Source organism: Myxine glutinosa, chromosome 14, assembly GCF_964187855.1.
Source record: "Myxine glutinosa chromosome 14, kmMyxGlut1.1, whole genome shotgun sequence".
Lineage (NCBI taxonomy): Eukaryota > Metazoa > Chordata > Myxini > Myxiniformes > Myxinidae > Myxine > Myxine glutinosa.
Genome location: NC_136274.1, coordinates 27,764,526 through 27,790,308, shown reverse-complemented (window position 1 = coordinate 27,790,308; position 25,783 = coordinate 27,764,526). Strand labels below are relative to the sequence as shown.

The window sequence follows — 25,783 nt, the reverse complement described above, 5'->3', positions numbered from 1 at the left end:
ATACACCCACACACCAGATTAGAAGTTGGTACTTTGCTTATTTCCCCATTGCGCCCATCCAGTCTACACCCCATTGCCCCTCGCATTAGGATGCTCAAACCAGCCCAAATGCCACGAGGGAAGGCCCGAAAAGGGAGCAGAGCGCGAGGTCGGGGGTGTGGCCACGTCAAGCAAACATCAAGGGCGGAGCCGGTAAGACCCCAACAACCAACCAGGGCTCGAGTGGGCATGGCTAAAGGGTGCGGCTAGAGGTTCGAGAGGGTTGGCTGAAGCGGCGCTATATAACCGCAAGTGCGAAGCCCCTCTAGAGGACTTGCACGATTGCGTTTTACCAAGAGGACTGAACGGCACTCGATATATGAGAAGGACTCGCGTGCATACGGCAGTGGCAAAGAACTTGGACTTGGTTGGAGCGCATTGCATTGTTGTGCAGGGTCGATTGGAAAAGGCGCTTTGGTGACATCATTGGGAAAGCCAATGGGCATTGCAGATGCCCATTGGGAGTGGCGCATTGCAGAGGACTTGGGGAAGTGGCGCATTGTACCGAGCTATACCGGGAGCGCGTATAAGGCGCCGGTACAACTATTACGTACCCCAGTATAATCGCCAGCTTACCGATCCCCTCCCCCCCCAGTATAATTGTCCGATCTGCGCCACCGACACGGGGCGATCTTGCCTGCCATCTACCATCACCATCTGCTTCGTGGTACGAGTCGGGGACCGGAGCGAGCTGTGGACGCCATCGGTGGACCCTCAACCCGACCATCTACAACCCCGTGTGAGTGAGTGTGAACGGGCCCGTGTCCAGGGATAAGTATAAGACTGTTATAAGGCTGCCCTGTGTATCTGCTTCTTCCTCTTCACTGTACATTTCTGCTGCTTCTTCCTCTTCACTGTACATTGCTCTTCTTCTTCCTCTTTGTACAAAGTGTATAATAAATTACCTGTTCTTCCTGTTTTCCTCTTCATTTGACCGTCTCAGTGATTTCTTCCATTGGGTAAGCGTGGCACGATTAGGAACCGCTCCAATCGGGTTAGTTCCCGTTAACGGCCCGAATCGCGGCTCACTATCGCTTGGCGTGTCCACTAACGCCGTGGTTCGGGTGGGGTTATTTCCTTGCTTCACGGCCGGTGTTAGTACTTAGGTAATAAGAATTCGGCTTACAACCCTATTTAACACCGACCGGAAGGAACGTGATAGCCCCGGATCGCGTCGGCTAGTCAAAAGACAAGGGGATTAATCCCCCCTTCATAAGGGGGAGGCCGACGTTTTGAGATCCGCAACAATATATTCCATGTCATTTACATTTTCAGGCGCAATGACAATCTGAAACTCTTACAATGTGCATTACACACATTTATGATCACCAACAATAAGGTTTCCCAAAACTCATTGAAGAAAGTTAAATAACTTTTATGACCCTAAGCAAATGCAAAAGCAAAATCAGTACATAAGTGGTGATTGATAAATATGAAATCTTAGTATATGGAATAAAGATGATAACACACATGTCATGAGATGTAAACAGTGAAGCTCTTGTGAATAGAAATGTTCATAAACAGGTGTGTTTTGCAAGACAGCGGAGGTTCAGATGCATGTTCCAAATGTGTGAGAAGTTCAATGGGGAAAAGGCTGCCTTGTATTTACCGAAGGCCTCGTTCTCCTTTTGGACAGCCATCGCCTCGTCCTTCCTCGTGGTGGTGCTTCCTGGACCACAGTGCTCCCTGCTACCTTCGACGGTGCTGCATCACTTCTCATACTCTTCAACCTCTACGTTCAGATGATGTGGAGATTACTACTTTTGTCAATTATTATAAGAATTACTAAATCCCAAATGTTATCCAAGTTTTACTCTCAATGTCAAATTCAAATCAGAGTAAACAGGAGGGAGAATTGCTTTGCAATATTTGTCCCCAATTTCTGTTCAATATGTCAAAGTGCAAGGAGGAAAAGACTGGAAAACTGATCATTGCATAACGAGATATTTTCCAAGTTCAAAAAGGCCATAATTCCGTAAAAATTGACGAAACGCCCGAAACTCAAACATGTTCTGTAACTTATCATAATAAAGCCAAGTACCAAGTTTCTGTTGAATATGTTAAAGTGTATGGGAGAAAGTACAGAAAAGCACTGGTGGGACAGACAGAAGGACTGAGAACAAACCCATAGTCCATTCCGGGTAGGGGACTAATATATTGAGGATGTTGAACAATGAAGATAACCACTACAGCCCAATCATGATGTTGCACCAGTCATTGAAAAGTATTAACATTTTCTACTTACTCCTCTCTACTCCATTGTTGGTGTTTTAGCCTCCCACCCTCTGCTGTCTAGCTGTGGTGAAGATTGAGAGATGCTTGAAAAGAATGTGATTGAGAGAGGGAGGGAAGGAGCGGGTTAGACCCATGGAGAAACATCAGGCCATTGTGTGCCGGTGGCCTGACCTGCAAGAACACAATTCTCCATTAAGGTGCATACAGCACAGGTACTTTACACTAAATGGTGTTTCACCGGGCCATCTACTTCTTTTGGACGTCCGATCCACCAGTTACAGCTCAGTAGATCATCTGCTGGTGCGTCCTCCCGAACACCACAGGTATGGTGTTTGTCACAAGAGAGGAAGAAGAATCCCAGGAAGATGGAAAAATGAAATTCTTTCTCAGGTAGAAAAGTTGCTGTTCCAAGTTTCAATGTTCCTTTTCAACAGCTCGTTTGTGGTCAACATCACCAACATGATGCAGAAAATCAAACATAAAGGGTCTTAATCTCTTTATTTGTGATATTTGATTCTCAATCAAAAAAGAAAATCTTTAAAAGTTAAACTTTAATAATCAAAACCAAATAAACCATTCAAATTGATAAAACAATCCAACCAAACAACAGGACCAGTGTGTGTCACACACCAGAAACGTCTGCCATCTGGAAATTGTCCGACCCACTCACCACGGTCTTCACACACCTGGTGTGATACTTCACTCAGACCTCGAGAGCACCTGCATCAAGGTGATCACCTGTTCGTGTTTTCCTCAAATTGATCAGCTCATTCACAACACAACTGTGCACACTGTAGGTGAAGGTTTGTTCTGATAAGATTTTCAGACTTCCATACTGGGTGAGGACTGGGTGAGGATCACGAAGGTGGTAATAGTTGGGTGGTGACCGCTGTACAACTTCCATAGTTTCTGGGATTCATCGTTCAGGTACTTGTTCAGGTCTCGGTCGCTCACAACGAGCCACCACAACACGCCACACAATCATAAACAACAAACTGGCAAGCAGAACAAGCACCGGTACTGTGGTCACACTCGATCCAAATATCATCGGTTTACCACGCTCGTCTTGCTTGTGCTCATTGGACGGTGTTCCTAGGGCTTCCACGTCTCCCAGGTCTTGGGACTGCTGCGTCTCGGAGCGCCGAGGAGCGAGTGGAGGGAAATGGTGTTTGGTACCACCATGGGTCGACCGCAGCCCATCTTTGGGATGCAATGAAGATTCTTTGAACAAAACGGGTGTATTACAGTCAACAACACTGTGAGATACAGTCGTGGACGGCTTCCCAAATGAAGATTGGACTGTTGGTTCTTGTATCCTCATGAATAGGTCTTGTGTTCGGGGATGTGGCAATCGTGAACCCACCGAGGCCTGTGGTTCAGCAATGGTCGACGAGTGTGATGTGAAGCCCGTAGAAATGTCTCCCCAAACATTGGTCATCATTTCAAATGGCATTTCACCAAACACCTCATGGAGTTTTGGAGCAAGTGGTGTTTGCGTCTCCAGATGAAAATCCAAGTTTTGGGTTAGATCGACTGGATTTTTGAAAGAAGCATGTCCACCATAGCTCCAAGATGGATTGAGCGCCTCCATATTCTTGGACATGTGCGATAAATGTAGTGCTGGAGTTGCGACACTGAGCTGCATGTGTTTGATGTCAGACACAGCTGGTGGGGATTTTGTGGCTTGTAAAACCGCAGGCAAGAGGCTCGTCTGGGGCCTCACGGATTGGAGCACGAAGTCAGACATTCCGAGATGACTCTGCTCAAAATGGACAGCAGTGCTGGAATGTCCTCCGGGAAGGCTGTCTTGGAACCCGTTGACGGTGGAGTTGATAAAGGTAGACACGAGATTGACGAGTCCGTGGGTTGTACTTTGATCCAAATTATCTGCAGAAATGGAGTTGTACCCAGAAGCTGAAAATATCGCTGAAGCAGAAGTTGAAGAACCCGATGTTGGTGATCGAGGAGAGAGCACGATGGACTTGAGGCCGATCCAAAACACAAAGTACGACTGTACGATGGTCGTCCTGTGGAGTGATACGATGCAACCAACAGTCAGCTCAGGCTACAACACGTGCTAAGTTATTGATCTTTGCTTCCTACAAGTCGGACTACAATTGACAGGGTACTCACAAAGCCAGAGTACTCACAAAGCCAGAGTACAATTGACAGGGTACTCACAAAGCCCGAGTACAATTGACCGGGTACTCACAAAGCCAGAGTACAATTGACAGGGTACTCACAAAGCCAGAGTACAATTGACTGGGTACTCACAAAGCCAGAGTACAATTGACAGGGTACTCACAAAGCCAGAGTACAATTGACCGGGTACTCACAAAGCCAGAGTACAATTGACAGGGTACTCACAAAGCTAGAGTACAATTGACAGGCTTACGTGAACCGTATCTCCCCGACGTTCCTCTCGGGAGCTCGCCACACAAACATCAGCATACGCTTCAGTGACTTGTCCGTGTGAGTGGCAGTGTCTCCGGGACCCTGGCACTCCAGGAGATGGGAACCAGGAGGTAGGTGAACAAACCTGCCGACGGGCAGACCCTTGGCTGCCACCTGGGAATCCACCGTCAGGCCACTGTCCGTGGTTCGGGCTTGCAGCATGAAGCCCATGAAGTTCCTGGAACTACGGATGGTCACTGATTGGAGAAAATAGATATTGAGGATGGGAGGTGGGGAGTCAGGGAGGGTAAGTTGTACATTTGTTGATACATTTGTGTCCAAAAATGGCAAACTAGGGACGTCTGTCTGGTTTATCCTCCAGTACAAAACAGCGCTGGGAATCCAGGCCTAATAGGACCTTATAGATGCGACAAGATACTGCAAACCGAGACAATTACAGATGTCTGGAGGCTTTGTTCAATGATAGGTCATTCAACTTCGATGGCGCACACCAATTACTCATCACAACCTAAAATTTGTACATTTAATAACTGTTACTTCACCCCACAATCACAATCCCATTACCCACCTGTAACATCATCTCCTGGGCTATACACCCGCTGACTCGGAAGGATACTGAGCCAGGGCGTTTTCGACCTCCTGGGGCTAGTTGGGTCATGTTCGGGGGACATCAGTGGACAGGCACTGAGATCAGCACCTCCAGAAAAGCCCCAAACCAGCAAAGAACTCGTCCTCAGTCCCTGTAACAAGAACAGAACAACGCAACACAGGCCGAGTCGTGACCCCAAACGGTCCATGGCGACTCTGTTTCTCTGGATCATGGGTTCCTCACCGTGTAACTCGTTCTGTTTAAGGGATTTTTAACTCACTTTCTAAGCTTTCATCTCTCTCCCAACCCCCACCCTTACAAGGCTCACACACCCTGGGTCTCCTGGATCCCAACTTGTACTTCCCAAGCATCTCCACATCCCAAGCCCCGTTCCCGGATGCAGATAATCCTTTGTGCCGCTTCAAATAACACCAAAGAATTCTTCTTCTTCTACTACTCTGACTGGAGGATTGTCAACATAAAGGAATGGAAAGTTTTTTTTGAATTCGAGTGAATGAAGAGGGCAAAGGGTTCCACGTTCAACCATTCTGCAAAATCATCTACAAAGAAAATTTAGTTATAATAATGACAAAAACATCTTCATGTGTTCAACCACACACTTTTCTCTCCACCACAACCAACCAGGCTTCCCACAACCACAACTCGCAACAGTATAAAGATTAACGGGGAATCCTCCAGCACATCCTCATTGAGAATTCAGCTTGCACATGATGTTGACAAACCTGGGTGGGTCTACTCGATGCGGTATTCAGGGTAAACCAAACCCTGAGATTGAGAGTCCATCAGGCAAGCGCAACACGCTTCGTGAACTACCATCGGCAGGTAGAACCAAACGCTCGGTCGTGTCACCTTCAGAATGTATCGCACGGGTCAGCACTCAAAAATCCGAGGTCAAAGGGCGTTCACCTGAGCGTTCTCTGTTCACCGCACCGATCGTAAATGTCTCAACAATCTCGACTCTCACACACATCTTGATAATATTTCTTTCCAAGCACAAAAAGCTCAACCTCGGTTCATTTTTTATTTTTTTGTGTACAAGATCGAGGCTCGTGTAAGAGCTAACATTAATGACAAAAAAAAGGGAGCGGGAGACCAGATGGGGAGAGGGGGAAGCACACAAGTACAACATTTGAGAGCAGGGACATCGGGAGATCTGTGGGAGGAAGAGGACTTGGGGGGAGGAGGCGTGGGAAGGGGGGTGGGGGTGAGGGAGAGGTAAAAAACAGGGATTAAAAAAAAAACAAAGAGAAGACATGGACACAGCTAGGACTTCGAGGAAAGAAGTTGGTAATTCAGAAAAGTGGACCTGGGGCGAATTATCGGGGGTAGAAAAGATCAAGTGAACCTTGAGCGGGCCGGGAAATGTCATCCTGCACACAACGGCGTATCGTTTGAGCAGCTCCAAGGTGACGAGCCTCAGGGGACACATCGGCCATCCTTCGATAGATTATAGTCGAACCCCCCCTCCCCCCTAGCCTATAGGTTACTGCAAGAAGGTTGTGAGAATAGTTTATTGGTAGATCATCAATGACAGCAACAGGTGTACAGGTGAGAAAACTACAAACTAATGTACTCCTACAAGCCCTGCATTCTGGTTCTTTGTGGAAAGAGAATTATATCTGCATTATTTAAATATGGGACTTGCCTATTGGCATCTCAGGGCTGGGAGGAAAGCCTAAAGGTATGGGCCCTGCCTCTGAGCTGGGGTTTGAATCCCGACCCAGCAATGAACTGTCATCCTAGTGTTTCACATGCAAGACGAGGGTAAGTTAAGTGGATGCACGTTCGGCCAGGTGTTATGGTTAGGTTAGCCAGGTGTTGTGGTTAGGTTAGCCAGATGCAAACAACCCTACCGACACTGGTAGTTGGTACATTTTACAGATTTTAACCCTTGGATGCAGTGATTGGTCCTCGGAGGCCCACATGGTTTTTTTTGTTGCAAAAACGATGCTGCACAAATTTTTTTGGGAATGAGCCTCATTTTCACCGACTTTCATGTTGTTACACAAAATTCAGTGACATAAAAAAATATATAAAATTCATTCAGGCTCGTGGGAAAATCTTCATTCTTCACTTATAACCCGAAAATCCGACAAGAATGCAGGCCTGGGGCCTTTGAGGTCCCACATAAATGTTGTTGTACTCCTATGTTATATCATTATTTTCTTGATTTGAGCCTCATTATATGCTCCTATAACTTGGTTACAAATAATTCAGTGACAAAAATATGAAATGGGGGAAAAAAAACCAAAAAAAAACCAAAAAAAAAACTTTACACCAACACACTCATGGGGCCTCCGAGGCTCAATGGCTGCATAGGTGTAGGATTTTTGACAGTTGTGGACATATACATTCTAAATTAAAGGATTAGTGAATCATATTTTTTGAGCAAATACTCCTCCATGAGCCTCAACCTTTTAGAGAAAAAAAAGGTGAAAAACCAAGAACAAAAAAAAATTTTTGCAAAGAAAAAAAAAACTACTTGTATGGGCTTCCTCCAACTAATAGGATCAATGATTCACATTTTCTGAGCAAATACACATCCATGAGCATCAACTTGGATTGATAAAGGATATGAAAGAAAAAAATTAATCTATAAGAAATAAAAACATTACACGAATACATCCGCTGGGCCTCCGAGGCCCAATGGCTGCGTTTATGTAGGATTTTTGACGCCTGCATCGAAGAGTTAAGATGTCGTGAATAGTACAAATTCAAATTCCGTCCCAAATCGCTTTCAATCGAACGTCAGACCTGGACAGCCAGTTCATAAAAACAATTTAGGAAAAACATTCCACAATTGACCCGGAAATGTAGTAATGATTGGGACCGTTCAGAGGTTGTTGCCCGTATGTGGCTCCAATCAAGCAGGGCCTTCCAGTTGGAAATTAAAGATTTTTTTTTTTTCTTGAATCAGAATCTCCACACTGGCAAGAACACAGGAAGTTAATCCAAGTTGAACTTTGTACTCTGACCGAATGCCCCTATCAGCTCGTGCCGAGGTAAACCGGTCCATACGATACCCTGGCTGCTGGACTTTTCATCGTCCCATCCTTCGATCTTCCACGGAGCTCCACGATGCATCCATCACATGGTCACGTTGGGAAACGGAGTGGACACAAATAAGTGATCGCAGCAAGTTTGGTTTAAAAGGAATCGCTAAACGGGTTCAACTTTACACGAAGGATTTCTTGGGAAACTCACTCAACAAGGTGGAATTTACCGATTCGCTGTTTCAATCCAATAATGATTTGTTTAGTGATCGGACAAGCTGAGTTTCCCTTTAATCGAATCAGCACACCACACAAGGAAGAGGGATGCAGGACAGTGGCTTAAGAGGGGATTTCAAACCCCGAGTTGTGGATCAGAAAAAACAAACAATGTAACGCGAGTCACGTGATATCAATTGTTAAACTCTGTTACGATGATTGACACAGAATAAAAACTCTCCATTTGAGTCTTGTGCCACATGGCTGGTTAATCTGTCCAAGTAAGCTGCTTCTCAGGTTCGAGTATGAGTCCACGGAGTCGGGGCAATCAAAGGCAAAACAATCCAGATTCTAACTCGAGTGGGGATTCAGAGGAACTGCAGGTGCCTCAGAGCTCGACACAGGCTCACAGTTCAGGGAGGAATCCGACCGGGACGCCGGGCCGGATTCCAACTTGGGATTCGGTTCCATTGCTTTCGGCTGCAACTTGATTTTGTCCTGCATTTCTTCACGAAGACCCCGGATGAGCGTGTTCAGCAAGGTGTCGTCGGGCGCCCTTCGCTTGATCGGTAGGGGCGGCAGTGGGTTCCCGAGATACTCTATCGCGGAGGTCGGTGCCCTGTCGAGGTTCGCACTGTTCGGTACGCGCACCACTTGCAGGTAAGGGCCGGAACTCTCGGCAAAGCGCGGTGCTAGAACGCGGAACAACTTCGGGATGAGGTCTTTCTCCTGCACAGAAACACGAACACGGTGCATGGACAAATAGATAGATTACTGAACACCAGAAGCCCCTCATGAGGATTTAGGAAATCACAGTTGATTGTGAAACAAATAAACAAAGATAAAATAAAAAACACCCTGAAGTGTTGAAAAACCACACACAACATTACTACAGGCAGTAAATATCTCCATCAATGGCTCAGAAGATGCCACCCCTTCATCTAGTACCAGAGGAAATCTCTCACATATGATCAGACTCAAAATATTGCAAAGCACGACGGGAGGCATTGTGGAGCACGCTGCCATGTGACAAGGACGTTAATCAGGCTATCCCATCTCCAATCTTGTGAATGTTCAAAATCACATTTCATTGTGCCAAAATTTCAGCTTCCTAGCTCAAAGGATGGCTGAGATATCGCCCAGACAAACAAACAAGAAAACAAACAAATGAAAAATCGGTCAGAGACCGAGGACTTGCCGGAATGTACTTTTTTTTTTTAATCGGCCATTTTGGATTTTCCCGGGTACCGCACAAACGGCTGCACCGATCGCAACCTGACGAATAAAAACACACAGTTAAAAATAATGACATCGGACAAAGACCTTTTATAAGGACATGGGTTGAATCCCTGCTTGAGAGAATGCCAACAAACTCCCCGCCATCACGGTCGTCTCTCCAACTCACAATCCCACGAGATATGTGGAAAGGACGATCCAAAACCAATTATCTTCTTTTTGATTATCTTCAAAACCAATTATCTTTTTGAACAACTCAAAGCCTTCAACCACACATATTAACACGCTCCTCCCCCTTCATTCCCGTTCTTCAAAGCAATGCGGTAAAAATTGTTGTGTTGCCATTATATATTACTAGCAACGGTACCCGCAATAAGAGCGGGGCTTCAATTGGGAGGCACAAGTGATTATTTAAACGATTTATATAAATGGGTGGTGAGGGGGCTTGAAGCCAAATTTTAATCTTACAGCTGCCATGTTGGTGCTCGCCGTCACTGCGATGCGAAGCGAAAGACACCTCAGAGCTGTCACATTCACAATCGCTATGTCGTATGTACTCCCGGTACGTGTTTCCTTCATTGTAAAAACTATCAAGTCAACAGTTAAAAGGATTTTGAGCCGATAGGTGTTACGGCCTTGGCAAGATCGAGGGAGACAGCGATCTGTTAGTTTATACAATGCCCAAATAGCTATGTGGAATTCTCTCATGTAGAGATTAAACCCACGTCGTTTGAACTTTGGCCGAGGTCATTATTTACTTTTAATGATGTTTATATACGAATCAAAAAGAAGATAATTGGTTTTGGGTCGTCATTTCCGCATATCTCGTGGGATTGTGAGTTGGAGAGACGACCGTGATGGCGGGTCCCGTTGCTAGTTAGCAAAAAACGATTTTCGCGTTTTGGGTGACCTTGAACTTGACCTTGGGCCTAGAGAGTTAAAAATTGGGCACAGTCTATTCCAGGGCAAGGCAAATATGTGTGTAAAGTATGGCGATGCTATATGCAACGATATATACGTAGGACTGTGCACAAACAGACAGACAAACAGACAAACCAACCAACCAACATACTTGCCGAAATATATTCCGGCAAGTAACAAGAAAACAACGGGAGTGAAAACTGAGTACTCCCTATCAGCGTGCGTCATTGCCGGGCCCCCTTCAGTGCTCGGCGATGACGTCATGCAGCGCTTGGAGATGACATAGGAAAGGAGCGGTGTACAAAAAGCGATTTTGATCTGTATACTATACCTATACAGTTGTTTAGAGAGTGTGTTCTGGTTGTCTCACAACAACATATATTTTCAATATCTTTTTACACAGTCAACTATATAATAATAATAATAATTCATTTATTTTGTATAGCGCTTTTCAAGAAGCCCAAAGGCGCTTTGACAGAGTGGAAAACATAATGCATAACAATACATGAAAACAACAATTGCAAAAAGACAGGAATCAATCGGGAAATATTTAAAGCAAAAGGAGGGAGAAGGAGAAGTGATAGTCAGGGGTTAAATGCTGTGGGTTGAATGTTGAATGCAGTGTTGAACAGGTGGGTCTTTAGTGATGTTTTGAATGTGGTGAGTGAGGAGGAGTCTCTGATGGTGTGAGGTAGTGAGTTCCAGAGGGTGGGAGCAGTGATGGAGAAGGCCCTGTCCCCCCAGGATCTGAATTTGGTCCAGATGGAGGGGGTCAGGAGGTTGGTACCAGCAGAGCGGAGGTTGCGGGTGGGAGTGTGTCTGGAGAGGAGGTCAGCCAGGTAGGATGGGGCCAGGTTATGGAGGGCTTTGTATGTCAAGAGGAGGATTTTGTACTGGATTATCTGGGGGATGGGGAGCCAGTGAAGCTTGTAAAGGACGGAGGTGATGTGGTCACGGGTCCGGGAATGGGTGAGTAGACGGGCAGCGGAGTTCTGAATGTATTGGAGTTTATTGGTGATTATTGAGGGTGAACCATAGAGGAGGCTGTTGCAGTAGTCCAGACGGGAGGTGATGAAGGCGTGGATGAGGGTTTCTGCAGCCGTGGAGGAGAGGGATGAGCGGAGACGGGCAATGTTTTTCAGGTGAAAGAAGGCTAACTTTGTGATCTGTTTAGTGTATTTGTCGAAGGAGAGGGTTTGGTCAAAGATGACGCCAAGATTCCGGATGTGAGGGGAGGTGGATACTGGGATACCGTCGATGTTGAGGGCAAAGTTATGGGTGGATTTTGTGAGCGTTTTTGGGCCAATGATGATTATTTCAGATTTATCACAGTTAAGCTTGAGGAAGTTGATTTGAAGCCAGGATTTTATTTCAGTGATGCAGTTTGTCAGGATAGAGTGGGTGTCGGTGGAGACGGACTTGGTGGAGATGAAAAGCTGGATGTCATCGGCGAAGCAGTGGAATTGGAGACCATGACGGCGGATTAAGTGACCGAGGGGGGACAGGTAAAGGATGAAGAGGAGGGGGCCAAGAACTGAACCTTGGGGGACACCTTGGGCGAGGGGAGCAGTGGGGGATTTGCAGTTATTGATGGAGATGAACTGGCGTCTGTCGGAGAGGTATGATTTAATCCAAGAGATGGCAGTGCCGGTAACGTTAAAGGTGGATTCAAGTCGGGTGAGGAGGATGGTGTGATCGATGGTGTCAAAGGCAGCGCTGAGGTCGAGGAGGACGAGAATGTTGAGGTTGCCAGCGTCAGAGGAGAGGAGAAGGTCGTTCGTGATTTTGAGGAGAGCAGTTTCAGTACTGTGGTTGGAGCGGAATCCGGATTGGAATGTTTCATACAGGTTATTGGCAGAGAGGTGATGTTTGAGTTGAGTGGCTACAGCGCGTTCCAAAACTTTTGACAGAAAGGGTAGGTTGGAGATGGGTCTGAAGTTGTTTAGGGTGTCAGGGTTTAGACCAGGTTTTTTTAGAATGGGGGTAACAGCAGCAATTTTGAGGGAAGGTGGGACGATGCCTGTAGACAGGGAGGAGTTTATTGTTGCAATGATAAGTGGAGAGAGAGCAGGAAGGGAGGCCTTGACAAAGCTGGAGGGGATGGGGTCAAGAGTGCAGGTGGCAGTTTTCATTCCTATGAGGAGTTCAGAGAGGTCAGTAGGGGAGATTGGGGAGAACCGAGACAGGGGATGGCAGGACAATGGGGGGGGCAGGTGGTTGGAGGGGGAGCGGGTGCGGCGGTGGTCAAGCTGTTGTAGATGTTGTCAATTTTGCGTTGGAAGAAAGAGAGGAAGGAGATGCAGTTGTCTACTGTGAATGACTGGGTGGTGGTGTTCAGGGGGCGGCGGAGTTTGTTTATTGTCGAGAAGAGTGCTTTTGGGTTTCCAGAGCCAGAGTGAATAATGTGATAGTAGGCGGAGCGGGCGCGGGAGAGGGCATCTTTGTAGTGTTGTAGGTGGTCCTTGTAGGCTTGGGAGTGAACTGTGAGACCTGTTTTATTGCGGAGTCTTTCAAGTTGGCGAGCACGAGTTTTCATCAGGCGGAGTTCAGGGGTAAACCAGGGAGCAGAATGGGTGAAAGAAACTGTTTTGGCTTTTACAGGCGCAAGCTGGTCAAGGCAGGAGGAGAGGAGAGAGTGTGGTTGTAGTAGTCAGTGAGGTCGGAAGGGGTGTGGAGGTCAACAAAGGGAGAAGTGGACATTTTTTCAGAGAGGGTGGATGAGAATGAGGTCGGTGAAAGAGCGTTTAGCTTACGGAAGTTGATAGTGCGATAATGTCTTGGTCTTGGTGTTGGGGTGGGGATGTTGATGGTCATAGTGATAGCTAAGTGGTCAGAGAGGGTGAGGTCAGAGCCAGAGAGATGGTGCAAATTTAATCCAGTGGAGCAGACAAGGTCCAAAATGTGACCACGGATATGGGTAGGAAAGTCGACATGTTGAGTGAGGTTAAAGCAGGTGAGTAAATCAGTGAAGTCAGTGGTTATTATGGAGTCAGTGGAGTCCATGTGGATATTGAAATCACCAAGGAGGAGGATTGATTATGTTTTGCTATGCATTATGTTTTGCACTCTGTCAAAGCGTCTTTGGGCTTCCTGAAAAGCGCTATATAAAATAAATGCATTATTATTATTATTATTGAGGGGAGAGGGAACATAGCTGGGTCAGAAAGTAGGAGAAGTCAGACAGGAATGATGGGTGTGGTTTGGGAGGGTGGTAGACGACAGCCATGACTGACTGCGTGCGACCAGAGAGTTTAAAAGCCAGGTGTTCAAATGATGAGGATGAGGCGATGGGGATGAGGCTGGTCCTGATGTCTTGACGGTGGATAACGGCAATTCCACCACCTCGGCCCCCCGAGCGTGGTTTATTGACGTAGGAATATCCATTGGGTGTGGTGAGGTTGAGTGTGTAGTAGTCCAGAGGTTGTTGCCAGGTTTCGGTGAGACAGAGAAAGTCCAGTTTGTTATCCAGGATGTATTCGTTCAGGATGAGGCATTTGTTGTTGAGGGACCGGGTGTTGAACAGGGTGAGCTTGATGTTGTTTTGAACAGCAGGGATGAATTCAGGTGATTTAGCCAGGGTTCGTAGGCAGGAGGTGTGATTGTGTGCGTTGCTGTGACCAGGTGCGCTGGGACGAAGAGTGAGAGTGCGCTGAGCCGACCAGAGGACGGGGATGGAGTGACCTGATTGCAAATATACAAACTTACGACCGGAGCCACGGTGAATGTACCTGGGTCGTCGGAGGAGTCCATTTGATTTGATGGCAGAGATGCATGATGGGGTGGAGCGGGTATTGAGCAGAAGGAGCCTTGCGGCGTAGTACCGCAGAGCCATGTCAGGCAGGAGCGGAGAGACGAGACGAGGCCAAGGTTGAGGAGGTGAAACAATGGTCCCAACCCACGGGAGCGGGCCCGAGGAAACGAAGGAGCCAGGTAGGTGAAGCCAGGAGCAGAGCCGGGACCAAGCAGAGGGCAGGCAGGAGCAAAGAGACGATCACGAGGCCATGGTTGATCACGGCAAAGCGGCAAATGCAGCGGCAATCGACCGCCGCCGCTACAAATCTAGATCATCACGGCGGGAAACCGCCACCAAACCGCTGCGATGGTCACAACCCACGAGAGCGTGCCCGAGGAAACAGCGAGCAGGCGAAGGAGCCGGGCAGGCGAAGCAGGGAGCAGAGCCAGGGCTATGCAGAGGGCAGACTCGATGGCCAAAAAATCCGCACGACCACCAAAAAAGCAAGCAACTGACAGTGGCCCGGTCGAAGAAGCGGCGAGCATGTGACTCCTGCGTCCTCTTCATACCGGACCGGAAGCGGAGGGGAGTCCCCCTCTCTATGTGGGCTGCTCTGGAGTTGGAACGTCAAACAATTTATATATATTGGCCCTTGATGGAAAAACAACCAATATTGTCTACCCAAAAACATTGCAATAATATGTTCAATATTTTTGATATTTTGCAGACGTTTTGGTATTATGCATAAATAAAATGTTTGTCCCTAAATTTAAATCCAATATATTGTGGTAATCCAATAGATCCGGAGAGAGGGGGATATGGAGGGGAAGAAGAGAGTTGGTTGAAGGAGGGACTCGGCATAGCTCCCCACACCCTCCCCCCCTCCCCCTCAATATTCCCGTAAGTGAAGTGACTGTCTGTATTTGCTCGAGGACAAAACCTGTGGCTGCTTTGGTTTTTTGACAAAGCATGCATACTAAGGGACCGTTGTCACTGGGCACAATGTTGGAATTCATAGCGATGAAATCCTCGCACACTTCTTCTTCTTCTTCAAAACGCGTATGTATAATAACAAGAGGGAGAATTGCTTTGCATTACATGTCCCCTACCGGTCCCAATATTTTGCATAGTAAAGCCATAAATTTTAAAAATGGATGAAATGTCCTGAAACTCTAACTTGTTCTGCAACTTATAATAAAGCCATGTACCAAGCGTCAGTTGAATATGTTAAAGGGTAAAGGGGGAAAAAGTAGTAAAATCACAGGTGGGATGGATAGACAGAGCCATCCGGGTTGGGGACTAGTAAAAGAGAGTGTGTGTTATTCATTCAGTCAGTATGTGGGACATTTAACCTGGTAATATTCCCAGCGTTGCCAGGTAACTTTGCTAGTATGAATAATAAACCAGTATCGCAACCACCACCACCACAATCAGCAGCACCACCAACATGATCTATCACCACTACTACCACCAACATAATTATCTATCACCACTACCACCAACATGACCATAATCACCACCAGCTTTGTTGCAAACATAACCACAACGACCACTGCCATTATTGCCATCAGTGTCATCAAAACCACCACTATGATTATCAGGAGCACCGCCACCACCACTGCAACGGTCGACAACATCTCTGCCATCACGATGGTCAACACCAACACTACCTCGATGGTCAACACCAACACCTCCACAATGGTCAACACCAACACCTCCGCCACCACGATGGTCAACACCAACACCTCTGCCACCACGATGGTCAACACCACCACCACGATGGTCCACACCAACACTGCCACCACTATGGTCAATACCAACAATACTTCGATGGTCAACACCAACACCTCCGCCACCACGATGGTCAACACCAACACCTACGCTACCACCACGATGGTCAACACCAACACCACCACCACGATGGTCCACACCAACACTGCCACCACCATGGTCAATACCAACAATACCTCGATGGTCAACACCAACACTTCCGCAAACCTCGATGGTCAACACCAACAGCACTGCCACCTCGATGGTCAACACCAACAGCACCACCACCTTGATGGTCAACACCAACACCTCCGCCACCTCGATGATCCACACCAACACCTCTGCCACCTCGATGGTCAACACCAACACCTCCGCCACCACGATGGTCAACACCAACACCTCTGCCACCACGATGGTCAACACCAACACCTACGCCACCACCACGGTGGTCAACACCACCACCACCATGGTCAATACCAACACTACCTCGATGTTCAACACCAACACTTCCGCCACCTCGATGGTCAACACCAACAGCACCGCCACCTTGATCAACACCAACACCTCCGCCACCTCGATGGTCAACACCAACACCTCCGCCACCTCGATGGTCAACATCAACACCTCCGCCACCTCAATGGTCAACACCAACACCTCCGCCACCTCGATGGTCAACACCAACACCTCCGCCACCTCGATGGTCAACACCAACACCTCCGCCACCTCGATGGTCAACACCAACACCTCCGCCACCTCGATGGTCAACACCAACACCTCCGCCACCACGATGGTCAACACCAACACCTCCGCCACCTCGATGTTCAACACCAACACTTCCGCCACCTCGATGGTCAACACCAACAGCACCGCCACCTTGATCAACACCAACACCTCCGCCACCTCGATGGTCAACACCAACACCTCCGCCACCTCGATGGTCAACACCAACACCTCCGCCACCTCGATGGTCAACATCAACACCTCCGCCACCTCAATGGTCAACACCAACACCTCCGCCACCTCGATGGTCAACACCAACACCTCCGCCACCTCGATGGTCAACACCAACACCTCCGCCACCTCGATGGTCAACACCAACACCTCCGCCACCTCGATGGTCAACACCAACACCTCCGCCACCTCGATGGTCAACACCAACACCTCCGCCACCTCGATGGTCAACACCAACACCTCCGCCACCTCGATGGTCAACACCAACACCTCCGCCACCTCGATGGTCAACACCAACACCTCCGCCACCACGATGGTCAACACCAACACCTACGCTACCAAGAGGAGCAACACCAATATCAACTTCACCGCCGTTGCCACCAGCATCACCAGTACTCACCGTGAGCCAAAAGTCGGCTATCTTCATGGCTCGCGCATTCCGATCCCCCAGTTTGCCATAATCAATGATCTGAGGAGAAGTAGAAAACATAATAAGTTCGTTTCCATCAGGACACCGAAAAGTCGAGCAGACACAGACAGACAAGTCAAGGGAAAGACACACACACAAGTAAACAGACAGGTGCAGAATAACCTTCTCTGCGTAAGGCCGAAGTTCGTCCGCTCGTCCCGTCGTCGTCAAAATTCGCTCATGGCGGACAAGCGCAGTGAGCAGGTTCCTGAGCATGTCGGTCCGACTAGCGAGTCCGAGTCCCATTTTCCTCGTTGTCCGGCCATGGCTGATGAACAACGACAGGAACAGCCGCATGTCTACACATGAGCTTTGCTTACTTCAGAAGCGGAAGCGGAAACGGAATTTACTTTTCTTCTCCTTTCTTTTTCTACGATCAAATCGCGTTTTATTTTAAACATATAAATGGTTTAGTACCATAAACTCTCAAGGAAAACAAAAAGAGAACATCACACACAAAAGAAACAAATAAAAGGATAAATAAAGAGCGCCTCCTGATTGTGCAGGTACGACCTATGCCGACATGGCCACTAATCAGTGCATATAGAGCATTCCATAATTATTATTTAATTTGACTGAGCAGTGTTGACTGCTCGCTCGATCCTATTATCCGATAAGACAGAGAATAATTTTTTTCCCTTGCCTGGCTTCCTATTTGAAGAGTAGATTCTGGAGTGAACGTCACCGCTTAACTGTCATCTGGAATTAGAGAAATGATTCAGCCTACCTGCATTTTCATATTTAGCAAATATCAGATGGGTCTAAATAGTAAATGCCTTGCCCTGGATTGGCTCAACTGGCTGAGCTTTTGTGTTGTTATCTGGTCTTGCATCTGTATCTGTTCAAATGCTTACCCAAACCCCTCCAAAGTTTCGGAGGGAAAGTACCCCATTAATCATTGAATGATCCCCTTTCCTGAAACCACCTTTAACCACTTAAGTGTCTCCGAGCAATGAAGAGGAGACGAAAACACCGGTAAAAAGCACGATTGAACTTGTGTTTGGACCATTGACCATTGCCTGCTTCTTTTGTGTTATTTTAGCGTTATTACAACCACTGCACGTCACGTGCCCCGTGAAACAAGGGTCGGTCCCCGTGGCTACGTGGGACGTGTCACGATCCCACGTCCAAAGGTTCCAAGGAACTGTAAACAGGTGCGTTGGAGGTGAGTCAGCAAAGTTTCACTGAAATTGCTCTTTGTCCTCGTGAGTTAATTTTTTTGGGATAAAAGACGAAATATTGAAACAAGAATGTCTGCATAGTGTTGCAAAGTGGACAAAAAGGATAGGTATTGTTGCGGTCTGCGAACCAGCACTCTCCAAAGCAACGGCAACCACCATACACGTTCACGAGTTATAGTTATTTCCTTATTAAACGTGCAGAGAGTCCTCCCTTCTGTGTCGTGGGTTTCACCGGTCAATATGTGTTGTGTGGGATTTGCTATGGATCCTCTCTCTTTATTCTTTACTGGCAAAAGTATCCGGCGTTGCCACGCAACACAGAGTCGCTTTGTGACAGGAATATGAAGAGGAGAGGGGGGGGGGGGGAGAAGGGGAAGGAAGAAGGGGAGGTGAGGGGAAGGGGAACAGCCGAGGGGAGGGGGAAGGAGAGGATAGTGAGGGTTGGAGAGGAGTGTAAGGTGTGCGAGAAGGGAGTGAGGGGTGGGAGAGGCGTGAGGATGGGAGAGGAGTGAGGAGTGGGAAAGAAGTGAGGGGTTGGAGAGGATAGTGAGTGTAGAGAGGAGTGAGGAGTAGATGAGAGTGAGGAGAGAGAGTGGTGAGGGGAGAGAGAGGAGAGAGGGGAGAGAGAAGTGAGGGAAGAGACGAGTGAGGAAGAGGAGTGAGGAGTGAGAAAGGCAGAGGAGTGAGGAGTGGAGAAAGGAGCGGAGTGAGGGGAGACAAGAGTGAGGTTTTTACCCATTTTGTAAACTCTTCGTGCAGAATCTAACTCAAGATGTCCTCCTTTAGTATGGGCATTTTATGAGATATTTCACAAATCTGTTAACTAAATTGTTACCAAAAAATTTCTTCACCAATATGTTTGTAAAGGTGTGTAATAACATGTGTTAAAATGTTGAAGGTCAACTCCCGTGGGAAACCCAGAAAAAAAGCTGTTGAATTCGGGTACCGAAAAATTATTTTCGAGAATTTTAATTTTTTTTAATCGGCCCTTAAGTAACTTATGAGGGGTCAAATAAGGGTTTTTCATGATTCTGAGTTGATTGTTAACATTTATATTTCACCACAGACACTCCTTTGTGGAAAAATAATTTCTAAATATATCTCATTTTCTACTTTGCAGGACATGGAGTCTAGCAATATGGATGAAGACGTTACTCCACCTGTGCTCAATTGCTTCATCTGTGCACGCTCGGATACACCAGCTGAAAGGGTCATACAGGCAACTGGCACTTTGGCTGTCATCACTGATTGATCCTCAAGCGCAGCATCAACCGCAACCTCATCATTGATCTGTTCATCGGTTTCCTCCACAATGGTGTCAAGAGTGCCAGAAGTATCTGGAACATCATCTCCACTCCTACTATTAAGGAAGCAGTATTTGTAGTTTTGTGTCTCCGTGTAAGACTCAGTGTATCCCAGCCGGTGGAACTTGTTGAGCATCCATTTTGACCCAAATCTATGATCAAGTTGTATGGCAAGCCCCATTTGGTGTGGCAATACTCCAGACCGAGGTCGACAGGCCTTAATAAAATTCTGCCCCCAAACGGCAACTCTTTCGTCGTCTGTCTTGACAATCGGTCTCAAGAACATCTGAAGGCTTGCAGGAACAAGTGTCAGCTGACTATCGATGTCAGTCATACTGTGTGTGGTGGGGTATGACTTTGGACCTAAATCAATCAAGGCAATATCATTGGATATGAACTTGAGTGCCGTCTTTATGATCTGAGTCTTCTCATCTCCATGGTCAAGATTAGCATGATGCCCTCGCAGAATATTGTCGGTGCCATCTTTGAGACAGAGTACATCTGCCCTTCTTTCCTGTGTTGTGAAATACAAGGTGTCTTCGTATTTCTCTAGAAGTTTTATCTTTAGCCAATGCTTTGAATAAGAAAGGCTCTTCTCTGATGACTGATCAAACTCCTGCAGCTTTTCATGGACTTGGTCCATGTTCATTACCCCATGCTCTAATTCTGAGTCTAACCATTCGCAGAATTCAATAAAAACTGCCTCTCGCTCCTCATCAATACTCCTCTGTCCTCTCTTCCTTTTTCCTTCCTCATCAGTCTTGGACAAACCGTCCAGTGACTTCAGTGCCCCAGTCATCCCCGCGACTCCGTGCTGTCTTCAGCAAGCTTGCCTTCAGTGTATCTGCAGTCAAATTATCTGGCACTCTGTATTTCTTTCTAGCTTGTGCTGGATTATTTTTGTAGAGCTGGGCTGGTTGGTTGCAAAGAATGCATACATCCTTATACAGGAGGTCAACTGACTGTGATCTTCTAGAACTGCAACCAGTTGATGAACTGAACTCACAAGTAGTGCGTCTTCTCTTCAACTTTGATGACTCTTTCTCTGCCTTTGATGCTTGAGCTGACTTCTTGGTGGTTGCAACAAAGTTGTTGTACAGATCATTTTTACACTTCTGGTGGTACCTCAGTTTTCCTTCCTTTTGAGCCTCCTTCATACGTTCCACAACAGTAACATTTTCGACAGTTTCTGCTTGTTTCAATAAAGTTGAGTATCCCTTTGGAGTTGCCTGGTATGAGCCTTTCAGCTGGTGTATCCGAGCGTGCACAGATGAAGCAATTGAGCACAGGTGGAGTAACGTCTTCATCCATATTGCTAGACTCCATGTCCTGCAAAGTAGAAAATGAGATATATTTAGAAATTATTTTTCCACAAAGGAGTGTCTGTGGTGAAATATAAATGTTAACAATCAACTCAGAATCATGAAAAACCCTTATTTGACCCCTCATAAGTTACTTAAGGGCCGATTTAAAAAAATAAAAATTCTCGAAAATAATTTTTCGGTACCCGAATTCAACAGCTTTTTTTCTGGGTTTCCTACGGGAGTTGACCTTCAACATTTTAACACATGTTATTACACACCTTTACAAACATATTGGTGAAGAAATTTTTTGGTAACAATTTAGTTAACAGATTTTCATATGTTTCCCTTACTACTTGAACATCTTTCCGCTTCTCCATGAGCCTCGACCTCTATTCCATGAATACTCAATTGGGTATTCCCATGTTGAAATCTATCCATGGTACATCCCATGTTGAAATCCCGGATACTATGTCAATTTGCTTCTTGTTCTCTACAGAGTCGTCATTTATGTGAAATTTCATGACTGTCTCCAAACGTCCTTGTCTGGCATGTGCTACATGTACAAAGTTCCTCCAAGAACCTCAGACATGGATAAAATAAATAAGTAAAGGCACACCACATTGTTAAAATGGTCGTTCAAGGTAGACCATTTCTTTGGTGGAACCTATCACCCTCATCCACAACTTTATCTCATCTATTCTCACAATCCAGGAGTGAAGGGTCTAGTGCTAGACCACATCCGTTAAAGACCATTTGTACTCCATTCAAGGTCCATCTTGGTTACATCAACCTTTCCTTGCCGGTAAGGTTACCAACTCAAGCGAGTTGCGATGTTGAACCGATGATCCAGCTTTCTCAACTGGGTTTGTGCAAACAGCGGGGTCCTCGGTTTAGCTTCGACCTTGACTCGTTGCCCTATTGGGTAACAAAGCACGGCGAAAACAAAGACGTGTCACACCGTGATTTCTTTTATGGCGGTTTGTTGGCGTCACCACTTACGTGTCACAAACTTGGAACTTTAGCTCGTGCAGTGCGTGGCAGCCTCGTGCATGTATATAAGGGTCTGTTGGTCGTGAGTTAGTCAGACGGAGATTGGACACCTTAAGGTGAGTACTTTGGTGATGGGTCTTCAAGCCATGGGTTTAGTGTCCTTACTTCCTGAGCCTGACTGCACACCTGAGAGCGTTCCTCTTCTCTCTGCAGTTGATGCCTGTGATTAGAATTGGTTGAGAGTAGTTGTTGGAGTCAAACTAATGGTTGTGTGTGTGTGTCTCTCTACAGATTTGTGAACTTGAAACACCTGCAGTATAAAACAACCATGCAACTGCAAGCAATTTCGTTGCTCTGCGTCATTCTGCTGGCTGGTAAGAATCCATTTGAGCTCCACACAACCTGCGCTATCAGTACCGAGGAAGATTGATAAATTAGTTTACTCCACAGCAATGTCCGACAGGATGCATGGTGCATAGAGGTATAAGTTACTTACCTTGCATGAGCTGTCTATTGTATGGGTTTAATTCTCGACTATGTAAACTGTCGGTCGGTGTTTCGCATGCAGGGAGAGGCATCCAGGTGTGCACCGTCCATCGGAAGGACTTTAAGCCGGAACATCAGTCAGCTAACATTGACACATCTGGCTATAGATAAAGATCCTCCAGTGTGTTTAACCAAAGAGGAGGTTAATGTTACGAATAGTTGGTGAGGTTAGGGTAACCTTGTCCAAAGTCCAATTTCCAATCTGAACCTGTACCGGCAGCACTACTTCAGCGACAAAACAGAGACCTTTAGAGACCCTTGCACACCTGAGGGTGACAAACTGGATGCTGACCCAAGCTGGCCCCTCCTCAGTCCAACATGCATATGAACGAAATGTCTAGCAGTGCCGTGATCGGGACCCTCACCTCATAGATCATGTGGTCTTTACACGAGTGATGGCTCCAATCTGCGCTACCACAGGCTTCCAATCTGCTCTGGCGTGAGATCCCAACAATTATGAGAGATTGAAGTTCTGGCCTCTAGTGTCCTTAAACCCCGAGAGATCCTAAAGTTCAGGTTTTCGAGACCCTCTATCATGTGCCTTGTCCATCACCAATCTCACTCCCCATTTGAATGCCTCTCCGCTGTATAATTTTTTACAATGTACATCGTAGCAATGATAATACTGGAACAATTGTATTAGGATGCCTCTTCTTTGTGTGGTTGTACTGTGGTGCTTGGACGTGGATGCTCTGGTTTTGAATGAGGTGGATTTAAACCATATTTTTAGGTCATTGCTCAAATTCAAGTTATACACAAGATTTTTGCCTTGTTTTTCTAGTTTCATGATTGCTCGTTCTAATGAAGAGCTTGTATCTATATTGTGGTGTCCATTAGCTTCTTCAATCTCCAATTGGTCTCTTCATCCGTGCGCACAGGTGCCACAGCGAACATCTTCTTTGAAGAAACTCCTCCTCAGAGTCACCTAGAGGAGCTCTCCAAGGCACTACAACCCTTCCTCGACTCTGCCGAAGGTTACCTCAGCCCCATCGCCCACAAGACCAAGGTCTATGCCGAGTCGGTTGCTGACAAGGCACGCCAGTATGGTGAGACGCTTTCACAGGCCGCAGTTGATAACTATGAACCAGCTGTAGATCAACTCAAAGTGTTCGCCAGTGAGCTCACCGAAGATGTGTCAATCTACGCTGAGGAAATGGCAAAAGAAGCCAAGTCCCTGGCTTGGGCCTGGCTCAAGGATGTTCAAGAACAAGCCGAACCGGCACAAGAGAGGGCGAGGAAAATGGCTGAAGTAGCAGCAAATGAGGCAAGACGCGTCGGGGAGAATGCCTTGCAAGATATGAATAGGTGGTTGAAGGATCTGGAGGAGCAGGCCAGGCCAGAGCTGGAGCAGGTTCCAGAGAAGATCGCACTGCGCTTGGCTGAGGTGCGCAAATACACCGAAGACATGGCCAAGCAGGGCCAGGAACTCGCCCAGCAGATCCGTGAATCCCAGGAGGGACAGAGAATCAGGTGAGTGAGCAGAATAGGGAATGGTTCCAGGATTTTTGGTAAATATTGTACATGTTATGGATCGAGTGTGGTCAGACTTAAATGTCATTCATACTTGTGCCATTTGACTAGTTATAAAACCAATCATTTTCCACCATGAGAGTGACCCAAAAGTACAATCTAGAATCCAGATGCTCTGCAAAGCATCTCCGTCCCATGAGTTCTGGCCTCAGGGAAACGAATAGCTTCAGAAACATCTTGAGATCTTAACGAACTAACTTCAGCCCTGTTTTTCTCTACCAGCAATGTCATCCAGAATAGCTTGGCTTCCATCCAGGACTTTGCGGAATCTATGGAGGAGCATGTGGAAGAACTTGCTGAAATCCCTATCGAGGAGTAGGGGATAGAGCGTCGATCAAGATCTGCGGAAGACCTTTTTAACGATCCATCGTACGGTTGGGAAACAGGGATTTTTAAGGCCATGCTCACTGTATTGGCCGAATGGCACATTGCTTCAGCCCCTCAATCTGTAGAAACGTCTCATTTTTGTCACTTCCTTCTGTTATTGGTATATTATTGGATCTTCATTGGCATTTGTTAACTCAATTATTTTAACCCCCTGATGATTGTATTAGTTCTGTATGGTCTCCATCATGTTCAACACGGTTCCGAGGTGACATCATGACTGTCACATAGCTGTTTGTCTCGTTCTTTTTTGCTTCGACTAGTTTATCTTCATTTCGTACCAATTATACATGATCTTGTGGCATCACAATAAAGATATTCCCAGTTGACTGCTCTTTGATGTTTGTTCATGTAATTTAACGATTTATCAGATTGCACGTTCGGCATTATCGTACTCGGACATGCATGCTACATCGCATATAGTAACCGGACATGCTGGGTGTACGCCCCAGCATGGCCGAACGGTGATATGCCCAATCGAGTGTGGGACGTAGGGATTCTGACGTCACATTATTCTCCCAACCATTTCTAAATGCCATCACTGGGGAGGGGGGTGGGGAGGGATTGGGTATTCAAACCAAAGCACATACAAAGATGTCAACCCATGTTACTATGAAAAATTCTAAGTATAATGACAATAATTATAACAACGATTATATTGTTACGGACCGCGGACAAGATGTTGTTTGGCCGAGCGGATGGCACCGCGGCCCTAACAGTTACCCCGACTAACCCGATTCCTGAACGTTGGCCGAATCGCGCCACAGATATTCAATGGGGAAAAGACTAAAGCGAAGGATGTGAAGAAGAAGAAAGACAAAGGGTAAGGAATACAAATATAATTTATTACTATGTACAGGATTGAAAGAAACCAAGGAAGAAGGAAAGATAAGAAAATAATTTACAGAAGAACTCAGAGACACAGTGCAACGCTAGCTTACCTACAGTCTTAATTA

At 46.6% G+C, this 25,783-nt stretch overlaps 2 protein-coding genes across 9 annotated transcripts; one reads left to right on the top strand and one right to left on the bottom strand.

Moving 5' to 3' along the window:
- Positions 1–1,398: 1,398 nt before the first annotated feature.
- LOC137439530 (large ribosomal subunit protein bL17m) lies at positions 1,399–23,000 on the bottom strand. Of its 8 annotated transcripts, none has more exons than XM_068135365.2 (6): positions 17,712–17,937; positions 17,520–17,588; positions 5,258–5,429; positions 4,670–4,925; positions 3,331–4,301; positions 1,399–1,771 (listed from the first exon to the last, which is right to left on the bottom strand). In XM_068135365.2, exons 1-6 carry the CDS (start codon positions 17,883–17,885, stop codon positions 1,749–1,751), a joined length of 1,665 nt encoding a protein of 554 aa, XP_067991466.2. In that variant the 5' UTR covers positions 17,886–17,937; the 3' UTR covers positions 1,399–1,748. The 8 variants fall into 8 exon arrangements, with proteins under 8 accessions (XP_067991466.2, XP_078624239.1, XP_067991465.2 ...); XM_068135364.2 differs by lacking the exon at positions 1,399–1,771 and adding an exon at positions 22,864–23,000 and having other exon boundaries at positions 2,756–4,301; positions 17,712–17,856; XM_068135366.2 differs by lacking the exons at positions 1,399–1,771; positions 17,712–17,937 and adding an exon at positions 22,864–22,956 and having other exon boundaries at positions 2,756–4,301.
- Positions 22,181–25,161, top strand: LOC137439533 (uncharacterized). Its single transcript, XM_078768116.1, has 4 exons — positions 22,181–22,483; positions 22,659–22,741; positions 23,792–24,383; positions 24,666–25,161. The coding sequence occupies exons 2-4, from the start codon at positions 22,696–22,698 to the stop codon at positions 24,760–24,762; spliced, it is 735 nt and encodes a 244-aa protein (XP_078624242.1). The 5' UTR covers positions 22,181–22,483; positions 22,659–22,695; the 3' UTR covers positions 24,763–25,161.
- The last annotated feature ends 622 nt before the right edge of the window (positions 25,162–25,783 follow it).

Bases quoted from the DNA above. Each gene is read 5' to 3' on its own strand.
- LOC137439530 (XM_068135363.2), bottom strand. From the start codon at position 17,885: ATGCGGCTGTTCCTGTCGTTGTTCATCAGCCATGGCCGGACAACGAGG. The intron at 5,430-17,519 runs GTGAGTACTGGT...TTCTTGTTACAG, and splicing joins TAGCCGACTTTTGGCTCACG to GGACTGAGGACGAGTTCTTT. The intron at 4,926-5,257 runs GTGGGTAATGGG...TTCTCCAATCAG, and splicing joins CCCAGGAGATGATGTTACAG to TGACCATCCGTAGTTCCAGG.
- LOC137439533 (XM_078768116.1), top strand. From the start codon at position 22,696: ATGCAACTGCAAGCAATTTCGTTGCTCTGCGTCATTCTGCTGGCTG. The intron at 22,742-23,791 runs GTAAGAATCCAT...CCGTGCGCACAG, and splicing joins CTGCGTCATTCTGCTGGCTG to GTGCCACAGCGAACATCTTC. The intron at 24,384-24,665 runs GTGAGTGAGCAG...TTTCTCTACCAG, and splicing joins CAGGAGGGACAGAGAATCAG to CAATGTCATCCAGAATAGCT.